Raw genomic sequence first — 14,650 nt, 5'->3', positions numbered from 1 at the left:
CCTCCATTTTTACTTTTTATTTTCTATTGCTTTGATTTTCAAGGTAGTGTCCCATTCTATCCCAGGCTGGCCTAGAATTTACTACATACTCTCAGAAGTGACCTCAAATTCATGGAGCTCCTCCTACCTTTGCCTACCAAGTGCTAGGATTAAAGTCATGCACCACCATGCTCAGCTCCATTTTTTTTTTGTTTTGTTTTAGCTAGCAGACTTGATTTTTTGAGCCATGTTAGGCTAACAGAAAGTTTCCAAATAGCCCACTAATTTCCATCAATTATTAACTTCTTGCTTGACTGTAGTATATTTGTTATAGTTGAATCTCAACACATTTTATTAAAGAACATAGTTTGTTAGTGTTGATGTATTACATTGTATGATTCTGTAGCTGACATGCATAATATTAAGTATCCATGGTATTATAATGGTGGATATTTCATAATATGCATGTCTGCTCCATTTTTAAAAAATAATTTGCAAGAATCTCATTTTGTATTCAAAGAACTCATTCTAGATGTTGGCAATCTACAGCTATTGTAAAAACTTAACTTTGCTTCTCACAAGTGCATATGGGATATAGAGGTTTACTTAACACTGTTAAAATCCAAATAACATAAAATCTAGGAAAATAAATTCTGAAACCATAGGATAAGCAATGGAAAAATGTTCAGATTCTATTACAGGAGCTCTCCCTCTGGGATCAAGTTCTAATTTCTCTAATTGTAGGAAAAAAATGGGAGAAAGAACTTTAACCACTGATCAAATTTCACATTTGCATCGTTTCTTTGGAATTCTTTGTCCTTGGAAGAATCACCTACCTACTCTTTACTTATTTATAAAACAAGCTGTTTTAATTGATTCTCTTGTTTCTATCTTCCTAAAACTCTTACTCCCCTCTTATATTTTCCTCTGTTTAAATGCCACATCTATCCTTTCACTCTTCCCCCTCATTCTTTTTTGTCATCCTTTATTACACTCTCTTTGTCACAATTGTATGTTGTTAAGTTTTAACCATGTTTGTCCTACATATATTTTTTCCTTCATCCTGACATTTAAGGTCTATAGTAAGTAACTCATCATCATTTCAAAAGTCAGCATATTAATGCTACTGAGTTCAAAACTCAATGGTTTATTTAACTCTTTAAAAAATTACTGAGTATACACTGTGAAACAGAAGCCTACTCAAATACTGATGACCATCTGTAAACAAAATGATGAAGTTACCGCACACATGGAACTTACAGCCTCCTTAGGTAAGGAACTAGATGTGGTACGAAGGTCATACAATTGATGAAGAGTAACATGGGGGAAGGATGTGTGGTTAGTGAAAAGTGACTATGAAGGTGGTCAGGAAGGACTTCACAACAGCTGAACCCTACCTTACAAAAAAAAAAAGAAATAAAATTGAATTAATCAATTAAATAAAAAGCTTATGGCTGAGGAAGTCATAAGCCCCAGGAAAATCACTACTATTGTCTGGTTAAGTAGATGCATTATGCCCTCTAAATATTTATGTTTATATCCATATATGCTATACTCACTTGTGGTTACACAAGGTCTCTTTTCAGATGGTGGTGACCACTAGGGTGACTCAAAACTGAACAAAGTGCAGAGAAGAAATAACAGTGGTGTGTTCAGCACTTGGTGAAACACCTCTATAACACCAACAAAAGGTTGAGGAACCACAGGGAAAGAGGTGGTGGGAAGAATATAAGAGCAAAAGGAAGGGGATGAATACAATGATGTCTTCCAGACACAAAGTGATTTTAATATTCATGACCTCACCATGGCTGACACTACCTACATGAGATCTACATAATAAGGGGGAAGGGAAAAATGAAGACATCAAAATAGACAAAAGGCTACTTGGAAAGAAGACTAATTGGAAGGGATACTCAAGAGGGGTTAAGATCATGTTCTATATTTACGGACGTTGTCAATAAAGAGTTTTTTTGGGGGTGCCGGAGAGATGGCTTAATAGTATGGCTGTAAGGAATTAACTAGACCTTTTTTGTTTCTCGACCTTCCACTATAAAGGGACACAAAATTTTGCAGTCATGTGAGAATACAAGAGTCATCATCTCTTCATTCCCCAACATATTACAAGAAGTTACCTTATAAGAAACAGGCCCTCAAACACAAAAATTCCTGGCAATATAATCTTATTGACTAGGCTTTTATCTTTCTTTAGGTTAACTTGACTAGGTGTTTATCAATTTTTCTTACCTTTTGAAAAACCAACTCTTTGTTTCATTAATTCCTTTTAAATTTTGTTTGTTTATTTATTTATTTGAGAATGACAGACAGAGAAAGTGGGAGAGAGAGAATGGGCATGCCAGGGCCTCCAACCACTGCAAAGGAACTCCAGACCCATGTGCACCCTTGTGCATTTGGCTACCATGGGTCCTGGGGAATCATCCCTCCAACTGGGGTCCTTAGGCTTCAAAGGCAAGCGCTTAACCACTAAGCCATCTCTCCAACCCTGTTTCATTAATTCTTTAAATTTTGTGTTTCTGTTTCAGTAGTTTCTGCCCTGATTTTCACTATTTCTTTCTATCTGGTACTTTTAGATTTGGCTTATTCTTGTTTTTAAAAAGGCTTGAAGTGAATCACTAACTTATTTATTTGAGACCACTCCATTTTTGCTATGAAAGCATTTAGAGCTATTAACTTCTCTTTAAGATGGTACTCATTGTGTCCCATGGGTTTAGATATATTGTGTTTTCATTTTCATTTAGCTCTAGCAACTCTTTTATTTCTTTCTTGATTTCTTCAATGCCTCATTTATAGTTCAACTGTTTGCTGTTCAATATCCAGGAGGTAGTGTGTTTTCTGTAGTTTGTCATGTTGATTTCTATGTTTATTGCATTGTGGTCAAATAAAATATAAGGAGTTATTTCAATTTTCCTAAATTTTTGAGTTGCTTTGGGTACTAATATGTGATTTACTTTAGAGACAGTTATATGGGCTGCTAAGAACAATGTGCATTCCATAGTGTTTGGATGTAATGTTCTCTAAATGTCTGTTAGGTCCATTTGATCCTCGGTATCCTTTAACTTCCATGTTTCTTTGTTTATTTTCTGTCTATATGAACTGAACTGTGTATTGGTAATAATAGGGTACTGAAGTCACCCACTATAATTGTATTGGGATTTATCTCTGTCTTTATATGAAGTAGATTTTATTTTATAAAGTTAGGTGCACCTTGTTTGGCACATATATGGTTAGTATTGCAATTTCCTCTTGGTGAATTGTTCCCCTGATCAGCATGAAGTACTTTTAATCTCTTATGATTAATTTTGATGGTTTGAAGCCTATATTATCTGATATTAAAACAGTCGCATCTACTTGTTTTTGAATTTCATTTGTTTGAATTTTTTTCATCCTTCCACCATAAGGTAGTGTCTGTCTTTGACAATGAGGTGAGTTTCTTGAAGACAGGAAAAGGATAGCCTGTTATCCAGGCTGTAGGTCTATGTCATTTGACTGGAGAGGTGAGACCATTAATATTCAGTTGTTATTTTAAAGTATTTGTTGAGGGGCTGGAGAGATTGCTTAGTGGTTAAGGCACTTGCCTGCAAAGCCAAAGGGTTCCAGTTCGATTCTCCATGACCAACGTAAGCCAGATGCACAAGGGGCACATGTATCTGGAGTTTTTGAGAGTAGCTGAAGGCCCTGGTGCACCCATTCTCTCACCCTCATGCTCATTGTCTCTCTCTCTCTCTCTCTCTGTCAAATAAATAAATAAAATAGATTTTAAAAATAAAGTATTTGTTGATCCATAGTATATTGGCAACATTTGGGGTTTTGGTGTTTTCTTTGTATGTTTCCTTAAAAGGTGTTTGGTTATTGTTTTTTTTTTTTTCCTTGAATATGTTTATTCTCTCCAGTTTGGAGTAGTCTATTCAGTATCATTTGTAAGGTTAGTTATAAATTCCTTTAGACTATATGTATCAGGGAACATTTTTCTTCCCTCTTCTGTTATGAGAGATACTTTTTCTGTATATATTAGTTAGGTATGGCAGTTGTGGCCTTTTAAATGCATGAAATACCTTAATCCATAACCTTCTGGCTTTTAGTATTTCCATTGAAAAACAATTGGCTGCTATTTGGATGGGTCTGCGTTTGTATGTGACAAGGTGTTTCTCTTCTGCCTTTTAGTATTCTTTCTTTGCTCTCTGTATTTAGTGTTTTGACTAGAATACAATTTGGAGAATTTCTTTTCTAGTACAGTCCATTTGATGTTATGTATGCCTTTTGTTTTTGTTTTTGTTTTTTGTTTCTTGTTTTTTGTTTTCTGAGGTAGGGTCTCACTATAGCCCAGGCTGACCTGGAATTCACTATGTAGTCTCAGGGTAGCCTCAAACTCACAGTGATCCTCTCACCTCTGCCTCCCAAGTGCTGGGATTAAAGGCATGTGCCTCCATTACCAACATCATGTATGCCTTTTGTACCTGGCTGGGCATCTCTTCTCTCATATTTTGGAAATTTTCTTCTAGAATTTTATTAAAATATTTTCTATACCATTGTCTTAAAGTCTTTCTTGTATGCCCCATAATTTGGATATTTATTCTTCATAAGGTGTTGCATATTTCTCCCAAGTTCTACTCATATGTTTTCTAAACTCTCCATTAGACTTTACTAACTGATACAATTCCTCTTCTCTGTCTCCAAGGCTTGATATTCTGTCTTCTACTTGAAATATCCTATGGTGTAGCTCTCCATAGAGATTTTTATTTGACTTGATTTTTTTTTTATTTCCAGCTTTATTTCCGTTTGTTTTTATCTTAGAAATTTTTATCTCTTTTAGTTCCATTTCCATAAACTAATTTGTTTATATCATCTTTGAATTTATTCAAGATGTCATTCATGCATTTATCCACATCTTCTTTGAGTTATTTGTACATATTTATAATCATTCTTTTGAGATCTTTGTCTGGAATTTCCTTTACGCAGTTCTTATGGGGGTCCTCTTCTATTGGCTTGGTATTTCTTGGAGGATATACATTGGCTTGGTGTTACATTAAGACTTACCCATCTGGTGATAGTGTAGCACTTAGGACTTTCTGGCATGCTTGTGTTTAGTGAGTACTCAAAATGGTACTTGATTTTTCTTTATGTTTACAGTTCTTTGCTCTGCTTTTTTTTACTTGAGGTTCTGGTTTGGACATATAGGGTTCTACATAATAGGTAGACTAATTGAAGTGCTTTCAGTACAGTTTTTACTGTGATAGTCTGTACACTTGGTCCTAACCAAACTAGGAGATCATTGGTAAACCCATTTTCTGTGGGGGGGGGTGTTAATGAGATGGTAAAGTGGGTTGCTACATAGAATCTGGATGCTGATATTGAACTCAAGTCCTAGCCTCAGTGGCTGGTCTCCACATGGTAGGGTTAAGAGGATATTCTGAGTGCTGGACCCAGTCACAACTCTGCATTTGGTGCACACTCAGCATTCATAATGAGGTCTGGATTACAGGGTCTGGTAGTGTGGGTATAGACAATTCATACTCATCTTAAACTTATTTCCTAACTTCTCATAATGGTGGGTTGTGTGGATTATGCTGAAATACATGAAGGGAAGAAGGTGGAGAGGAGAGAATTTGTACCCTTCATAGACCTGTCTGACATCAGTGTAACAACAGCAGGGATGCACAAGTGTAACAGAGGATTTATGCTCTTTACAAACTTGTCTGTCCATCTTCCATAATGCAGTGGCCCATGCTGAGGGTGAACTTAGGAGAAGGGGTTGGCAGAAAGATCCATGGCAATCACCAATCTGTGTAAAATCAGTATATCAATCACATGAAGCAATTTTGAAGACATAACCTGAAACAAAACATTTAGCTAATCTCATATTGAATTTATTTTACTATCTATTAAATAGCATTTATTTGATTTCTCTTTTTCTGCATAATGACACATGGCTTCTAAATAAAAGTCATGAATATATTTGACATAGTGAATTCCATGGTAGAAGTTTCAGTAAATTATTCTATCTAAAGTAAAAAGTGAGAGAACTGAGTGCTAATATAGAGAAAAATATCATGAGAGCAAGGCAGAAAGTTAGCTGTGCTTTAGGAAATGTACTGAAAGTTTATCTGGAAGTTTCATCTCCTACAAGACTTATCACTCATTCAAAGGTCCACATGGAACAATTGACCTCAGTGATTAATAACCATATTCTCTCATTTTAAATGTATTTACATAGAATCTGTTGTGACATGGACATCTAACCAGATACTGATGACCATGATTGAGAGAGAGATAAAGTCAGCTGATTTTATTGAGTTTACACTTTAATTAGAGAAGGAAAGTAAAGAAACAAGTAAATAAATACCCAGGAGGTTATTTTCAAGTCTACGAAGAATGGTGTCAGATGAGGGGATAGTTTATGTAGTGAGTGAACAATGACTACATACCTCTGAAGGAAGAGCAAGTGCAAAGGTAAGGCATGAGAATGGTGGTATTGTGGGGAAAAAATAAACAGCAAGAAAATCACTGAGGATGGAGTAAGAGGAAAGACTAAAATTGTAGGAAAAGAAATAAATATGCATTTACATATATCATAATATTAAATTTCAATTCTTAATAACTAGTCTATTGAAGTTCTACATTGATATAGAATGAATATCATGTGTACAGAAGTGAGCAAGGAGCTGTAGAGATGGCATAGCAGTTAAGGCACTTGCATGCAAAATCTAACTTTGTTCAATTCCTTACGTAAAGCCAGATGCAAAAGTGGTGCATCTGAAGTTAGTTTGCAGAGGCTAGAGGCCCTGGTGTACCCATTATTTTCTCTCTCACACACACACACACATCTCTGCTTCCAAATAAATAAATAAAAATAAAAAAGAAGTGACAGAAGATGAGGAATGGAGGAAAGAAAAGAGAGAGAGAGAGAACTCTTTCTGTTCTCTGCAGGTGAGCTCTGAATGAGTTGGATGATAGAGCACCCACATTGATGTGGGTAAATCTTCCTTACCAATGAAATGCTTCATATAGTCGTTTCCTCCAGAAACATTATTAATGACTTTCAAAGAAAAACATGGGTTTGGAGGAGTTATTAGTGTTATTAAGATTTTTGGTTTTTTGACAGGGTCTTGCTATGCCTTGTAGATTTACCTCAGACCCTTAAACCATATGCATCAATCTCCCTGCTGTTGAGATTGTATGTGTGTGCCATCAAGCTTGGTCAGAATAGCTCTATTAGATACAGGTATCCAGTAATACAGCCAAATTATAAAATAAAATTAACAACCACATAAAGCTACATTACATTTCATCTTGACAAATTTGCCACACCTAGCAAATGTGTCCTCACAAAACACCTTCATGAAAATCTATTCATAGACCTTTTAATGCATGTATCCATGTCTTTCATTGAATTTTCATAAGAAAATCCCAGACACCATAACAATTCCTATTTCTGTATTGTGATTCTCAACCTTTCTGCTTTCCTAGATAACACATTTGTAGGGATAAAGGTATATCTTTTTATATGTGCTTCAGTACATAGAGAAGATCTGATAGGAATTAGTTCAGGTATTATGCATTAAAAATTATAAAATCATGATATAAGATTATTTTGCCTTGAAAACCACCTTTTTGAATGCACTCTTGACCTCCTTGTTCCTCAGGCTGTAGACCACAGGATTCAGCATAGGGATGACCATGGTGTAGAAAACAGATGCCATCTTGTCAGTGTCCATGGAGTGACTGGAGCTGGGCTGCAAGTACATGAAGATGACCGTCCCATAGAAAATGAAAACAGCAGTGAAGTGGGATGCACAGGTAGATGCTGCCTTCCAGTGCCCTGCAGTCGACTGCATCTTTAGGATATTGATAAAAATCAGTAAGTAAGATATTAAAATCACTACGAGAGCAAAAAATATATTGAAGCTGGCTACATAAATAAGAACCACCTCATTAATATGTCTGTAAGAGCAAGACAGAACCATGACTGCTGGTATATCACAGAAGAAGTGATGGACCACATTGGACTTACAGAAGAAGAGACTAAATGCATCTCCTGTGTAGATGGAGGCGTTCAGGAAACCACAGGCATAGCAGCCTAAGGCTAGCCATGTGCACACCCTTGTTGTCATGATGGTAGTATAATGGAGGGGCTTACACACTGCTCCATAGCGATCATAGGCCATTGAAGCCAACAGGTAATTTTCCACGGTAGCAAAGCCTGTGACAAAGAACATTTGAGCAGCACAGTCATTGTATGAAATGCTGTCATCTCTTATAAGAAGCCCAGCCATGACTTTAGGTGTAACAGCTGAAGAGTAGCAAAAGTCAACCAGGGACAGGTTACCCAGGAAGAAGTACATGGGAGTGTGGAGCCGGGAGTCCAAGAGAATCAGCAGGATCATCCCCAGGTTCCCAACCGCAGTGATGATGTAGATGAGGAGGAAGGTTATGAAGAGAGGAACCTGCAGGCCTGGGTCACTGGTCAGTCCCAGCAGGATGAACTGTGTCACTTCTGTCCTGTTCTCCATAAATATTCTGGGAGAATCCATTGATCGTCTGTGGCAATGAGTCAAAATGAACATAAAGAAAAGGAAGTTGAACTGAAATATGAAAAGATACATACAGTGTGTATTTTTTTTCCTGTTAGATACATGTGCTTTGAGGCTTTCCAGGTAGGCATGGTCTTTAAACAAATTTTGGTGTGTTAATTATATGCAGAGTTTCATGTTACTAAATTTGAAATCTTGGTCTTTTATCCAAATTTCAGATTTCATACATTTGTTAGCTAAGAAGTAGATAATTTAATGGTTTCCTCAAAATGAAATAAGGTAATATATAAATGACAGTGCATGCTAAATGTTAATCATAGCTTTATATTTTCCTTTATCCTACTTTTTAGGGTGGGATAAAGTTCTGTGTATTGGTTTGATCAAAGTGAATACTGACATGCAGGGATTCATTTGTAAAGTTTTATAGTCGTAAAAATTTCTCTCCACCAACTCTTCATCCTACACTAGAGCCACTGAGAATGTCTATGCTTTCTCATGTTCATAGTCTATTCTGACCAAAAGTATATGATTGGTAGTCTTGTAATTCTATATAAGCCATTCCTTACAAAAGTTTCTTTGTTGAAATTTGTATTGTATTGTGTTGTGCATCTGGCATCTGGCATGCCCATTCCTTCTCCTTCTCTTTGTTTGATAATAAATTTTATATATATATATATATATATATATATATATACACATATATATGGTTTATTGAGGTAGGGTCTCACTCTAGCCCAGGCTGACCTGGAATTCACTATAGAGTCTCAGACTGGCTTCGAACTCTCAGCAGTCCTCCTAAAGGTATGCACCACCATGCCCAGCTAAATAAAATATTTTTAAAGTCTGTATTATCCTAATTACAGTTTACACATGTAAATGTGATAATATTTAGCATGAAATTAAGGAGAAAATTTAAAATACCATTTAGACTGTGTTAGTTCATTAAGGACTCTTGTCATCTAAAAAGGACCTTTCTTTTGCCTAAACTGTTTGTTTTCTTTGCATTTACCTCTAATAAGAAGAAAACAGGGCTGGAGAGATGGCTTAGTGGTTAAGCGCTTGCCTGTGAAGCCTAAGGACCCCGGTTCGAGGCTCGGTTCCCCAGGTCCCACGTTAGCCAGATGCACAAGGTGGCACACGCGTCTGGAGTTCGTTTGCAGTGGCTGGAAGCCCTGGCGCTCCCATTCTCTCTCTCCCCCTCTATCTGTCTTTCTCTCTGTGTCTGTTGCTCTCAAATAAATAAAATAAATAAATAATGAACAAGAAGAAAACATATACTTGGCAACATGAGATTATCACTTACACAGTCAGAATATAATGTGTCTTATTTTTTTTCAGAGTTTTTTTGAAATAAGCATAATGTGAAAAGAGAATATCTAAATTTATAATGATACAAGTTTTCACACTCCATACTCACCTCAAAATTTTCAAAACATCTTCAAACCAACTATTTCTCTCATATAAGAACTCACAGTAACAGTAGCTGCCACTCTTGTTTTTACATGAATTATACTCCTCCTAAACATTTTGTGTAATAGAGAAGCTTACCAGTTTCTTGGAAGAGAAAGAACTGTTCATCTGCAATAGAGCATCTGAAATCCCCAAATCAGTCATGGAATATTGTAATAATTCCATTAGAAAACCTCTCTCTCAGTGAATCAAAAGATTCTAAGTTCTCTAAGGGCAGGGAAAAATCGAGTAAACACTAATGTGGACTAAGGTATGATATCCATTACTTATTTTCTTGAAAGATTCATAAATCTTAATGCTATTCTATAAAACTCAGGAAGAGGTTATTATTTAAAAGTCAGTGGATGAGGTTTTCATCTTTGCATGTTTTTCTTATTGAAGGCACAGGTCATAAGAAGGCCTGACGTGCTAAAAGTGATTGTCATTCAGATCAATTAAGAATGATCAAGGAAGCATGTCATGTTATATATTGCTCTCAGATGACATCCTCTTGATTTATATTGGGAGAACAGGAGCTAATACACGTATATCTGGAGAGAACTCTTGAGACCTCGAGACCTTTGCAGGTTTTTCCCATGATACTTTCTAAATTTCTTGATGCTATAGTGTGGAAGCAATTAAATTGTCTTTTGGGATCAAGATACCTATTTTTATTGTGTACAAATGTTTCCATATTACTTTCCCTTCTTTTATAGTTGATATGTAACTTTATTTAAAATTTTAAAGAACTTTACCTAAAGTATGGTTATATAAACACCACCACAATCACCCAAACTAATCCATCTGATATTCTCTTTGATAACTTCTCCAGTCTCTACCCAATAATAAATAGCTTTTATCCAAATAGTTTTACCATTGTTAGAATGTCTGTATAAGGAAAAAAACCATAATAAGCTTCTATAAGTAATTATACACCATCACTTTGGGTAATATTAATAAAATTCCTGGAAATATCCACATTACCAAACTGGCTCCAGAGAAGGAGTATTTGACTATTACCTATGACAAGGTAGATACTGGATAAATAATAAAAGTTTCTACAAAGAAAACACCAGGGACATACAGCTTCATTTATAAGTTCTCTCCAAGTAAAACACAATAATAATCAAACATTTTAACATAAAAGAAACCAGGTAAGGGTTTTTGTTAGCTTCCTATGGTTGTTCTAACAAGCTTCTGTGAAGGCTTAAAACATGGTATCATTATATCATGGGTCTGAAACCAGAAATGCAAACTCAGTTTCACTGGGAATAATGTGTCATCTGAAGCATGTCCTTCCATGTGTTCTAGAGACACCACTTCTTGCCTCTCCTTTCCACCAGTGGGTGTTGCAGTCTTATAACTGGTAGTCCCATGAATCCCATGTTGTTTTTGTGACTTCTTTCCTGGCATATCTGTTATCACATGGTATTGCTTTCTAACTGTCCTTCATAATGAAATCTGGGTTTGATTCCCTGGCACCCACATAGACCAGATGCACAAAGTAGCATATACTCTTACATTCCCTCTCCCCTTCACCCATCCCTCTGAGGGCTTTCTGGGCTTGGGGTATAATCCTTTCCAGATCCATCCATTTCCCTGCAAATTAAATAATTTCATTTTTCTTTATCGCTGAATGGAATTCCATTGTATAAATGTACCACATATTTGTTATCCATTCATCTGTGGAGGAATATCTAGGCTATGCTTAAAAAGTGCTATAGCTGGATCATATGGTAAATCTATTTTTGGAAGAACCTCCACACTGATTTCCACAATGGCTGTACCAGATTACATTCCCACCAAAAGTGTAGAAGAGTTCCCCTTTTACTGCATCCTAGGCAAAAATTTATTGTCATTTGTTTTCTTGATGGTAGCCATTCTGACAGGAGTGAGATTGAATTTCAAAGTAGTTTTAATTTGCATTTCCATGATGGGTCAGGACACAGAAAACTTTTTTAAAGGCTTATATGCCATCTGTATTTCTTCTTTGAGAACTCTATTTAGATCCATAGCCCATTTTTAAATGGGTTGTTTGATTACTTATTGTTCTGTTTTTTGAGTTCTTTGCTTATTCTAGATATTAATCCTCTGTTGGATGTGTAGCTGGCAAAGATTTTCTCCCTTTCTGTATGTTTCTCTTTGTTCTATTCACAGTGTCCTTTGCTATACAAAAGCTTTGTGATTTCATGAGATTCCCAGTGGTTGATTAGTGGTTTTATTTTCTGAGCAATTGGAGTTATATTCAGGAAGTCATTACATGTGCCAGTATGTTGAAGTGTTTTGCCTACCTTTTCCTCTAGCAATCTCAGAGTTTCAGGTCTGATATTAAGGTTACTGATCCACTTGGACTTGATTCTTGTGTATGTCGAAAGACAAGGATCTATTTTCATCCTTCTACACATAGATATCCAATTTTCCCAGCACCACTTATTAAAGAGGCTATCTTTTCTCCAATGAATATTTTTGTCAAAAATCAGATGGCAGTAGCTGCCTGGATTGACATCTGGGTCCTCTATTCTGTTCCATTGACCTACAGGTCTGTCTTTGTGCCAATATCATGCTGTTTTTGTTACTATGGTTTTGTAAGATAGCTTAAAATAAGGTATGATAATACCTCCAGCCTTATTTTTGTTGCTCAAAATTGTTTTGGCTATTCAAGTTTTTTGTGATTCCAAATGAATTGTTGTTTGTTTTTTTCTATTTCTGTGAAGAATGTCATGGGAATTTTAGTGGGGATTTCATTAAATGTGTAGATTGCTTTTGGTAAGATTGACATTGTCACAATATTGATCCTCCCAGAACAAGAATATGGGATGTCTTTCCAGTCCCTTGTGTATTCTGCAATTTCTAACAGAAACTCCTTCATTTCCTTGGTGAATTTTATTCCAAGGTACTTATTTATTTATTTATTTACTTATTTATTTTTGGTGAGGCAATTGTGAATGGAAGAAATTCCCTGATTTCATCCTCTGCATTTTTGTTGTTAGTATATAGAATAGCTACTGATTCCTGTGTGTTTATTTTGTATCAAGCTATGTTGCTAAAAGTGTTTATTAGTGCTAACAGTTTGGTAGTAGAGTCATTAGCACCCTTTATGTATAGAATTATATCATCTGCCTATAATGATACTTTGATCTCTTCCTTTCCAATTTGTATCCCTTTTATGGTATCTCTTGCCTTATTGCCATAGCTAAGACTTCCAGTACTATATTAAATAAAAGCAGATACAGTGGACACCCTTGTGTTGTTCCTGAATTTAGTGGAAATGCTTCACATTTTTCCCCATTTAGTATATGTTAACTGTAGGTATGTTATAAATAGCTTTTATTATGTTGAGATATGTTCCTTCTATTCCCAGTCTCTGTAATACTTTTACCATGAAGAGATATTTGGATTTTGTCGAGTGCCCTTTCTGCATCTATTGAGTTGATCATGTGATTTTTGTCCTTCAGACCATTTAAATGATGTATCACATTTATTGATTTGTGTCTCTTGAACCATTCCTGCATCCCTGGGATAAAGCCAACTTGGTCGGGGTGAATAATTTTTCTGATATATTCTGTTTGCCAATATTTTGTTGAGAAGTTTTTCATCTATGTTCATGAGGAGATTGGTCTGTAATTTTCATTTTTTGTTCTGTCATTGTCTGGTTTTGATCTGAGGGTGATGCTGGCTTCATAGAAGGAGTTTGGTAGAATTCCCTCCTTTTCTATTTTATGGAAAAGTTTGAGAAGCAGTGGTGTTAGTTCTTCCACGAATGTCTGGTAAAATTTATTAGTGAATCCATCTGAGTCTGGATGTTTATTAGACGTTTTATAACTGCTTGTATCTCCATACTTGTCATAGGTCTATTTAAATTGCTTTTCTCAATTTGATTTAATTTGTAGGTCATATGAATCAAGGAAATCATCCATTTCTTTTAGATTTTCAAACTTAGAGGCATACATATTCTTAAAGTATCTCCTTATGAGTTTTTGAATTTCTTTGGTACCTGTTGTAATGGTGCCTTATTCATCTGTAATCTTATTAAATTTTGTCTCTTCTCTCTTTCTTCTGGTCAGATTTACTAATGTTTTATCAATCTTGTTTATCCTTTCAATGAACCAACTCTTAGTTGCATTGATTCTTTGGAATTTTTTTGTTTGTTTGTTTCTATTTCATTAATTTCTGTCCTAATCTATATTATTTCTTCTCATCTACAGATTTTTGGTTTTCCTTGTTCTTCTTTTTCCAAGGCCTTAAGGTTAAGTATTAAATTGTTTACATGTGAACTCTCTAATTTCTTTTTTTGTTTTGTTTTGTTTTGTTTTGTTTTGTACAAAGACATTATTTAAGACCTTTATTAACAGGTGCTTGCAGCTTGTGGACTTTTTTTTTTAAATCAAGTTGTAAACTTTTTTATACAAATTAAAAATGAAGTTCTTAAAATCTCAACTTGACCAGATATGAAACAATTTAAAACCTTTAAAGGTATATTGAGAAAAACCAGGCTTTTTTTTTTATTTGAAATATTCTTTATTAGCATATATGAATTATATAATGCATTTCATTACATATTTATGCATGGATGTAATATACTTTGATCATATATACACACATGCCTATTAATCTGTCTTGTTCCCCTGAGATAATTTTTTTTTCAGTTATTTATTTATTTATTTATTTTAATTTAA

The 14,650-nt window shown here is 35.2% G+C and overlaps 1 protein-coding gene across 1 annotated transcript; it reads right to left on the bottom strand.

Moving 5' to 3' along the window:
* Positions 1 to 7,580: 7,580 nt before the first annotated feature.
* On the bottom strand, positions 7,581 to 8,504 carry LOC101596460 (olfactory receptor 5B3-like). The gene has a single exon (XM_004667592.2). It carries the CDS (start codon positions 8,502 to 8,504, stop codon positions 7,581 to 7,583), a length of 924 nt encoding a protein of 307 aa, XP_004667649.2.
* Between the last annotated feature and the right edge of the window lie 6,146 nt (positions 8,505 to 14,650).

This window comes from Jaculus jaculus, chromosome 1 (assembly GCF_020740685.1).
Source record: "Jaculus jaculus isolate mJacJac1 chromosome 1, mJacJac1.mat.Y.cur, whole genome shotgun sequence".
NCBI lineage: Eukaryota > Metazoa > Chordata > Mammalia > Rodentia > Dipodidae > Jaculus > Jaculus jaculus.
Note: the sequence above shows the minus strand (reverse complement) of the source record. Positions and strands in the feature narration are given on the sequence as shown.

Bases quoted from the DNA above. Each gene is read 5' to 3' on its own strand.
- LOC101596460 (XM_004667592.2), bottom strand. From the start codon at position 8,504: ATGGAGAACAGGACAGAAGTGACACAGTTCATCCTGCTGGGACTGACC.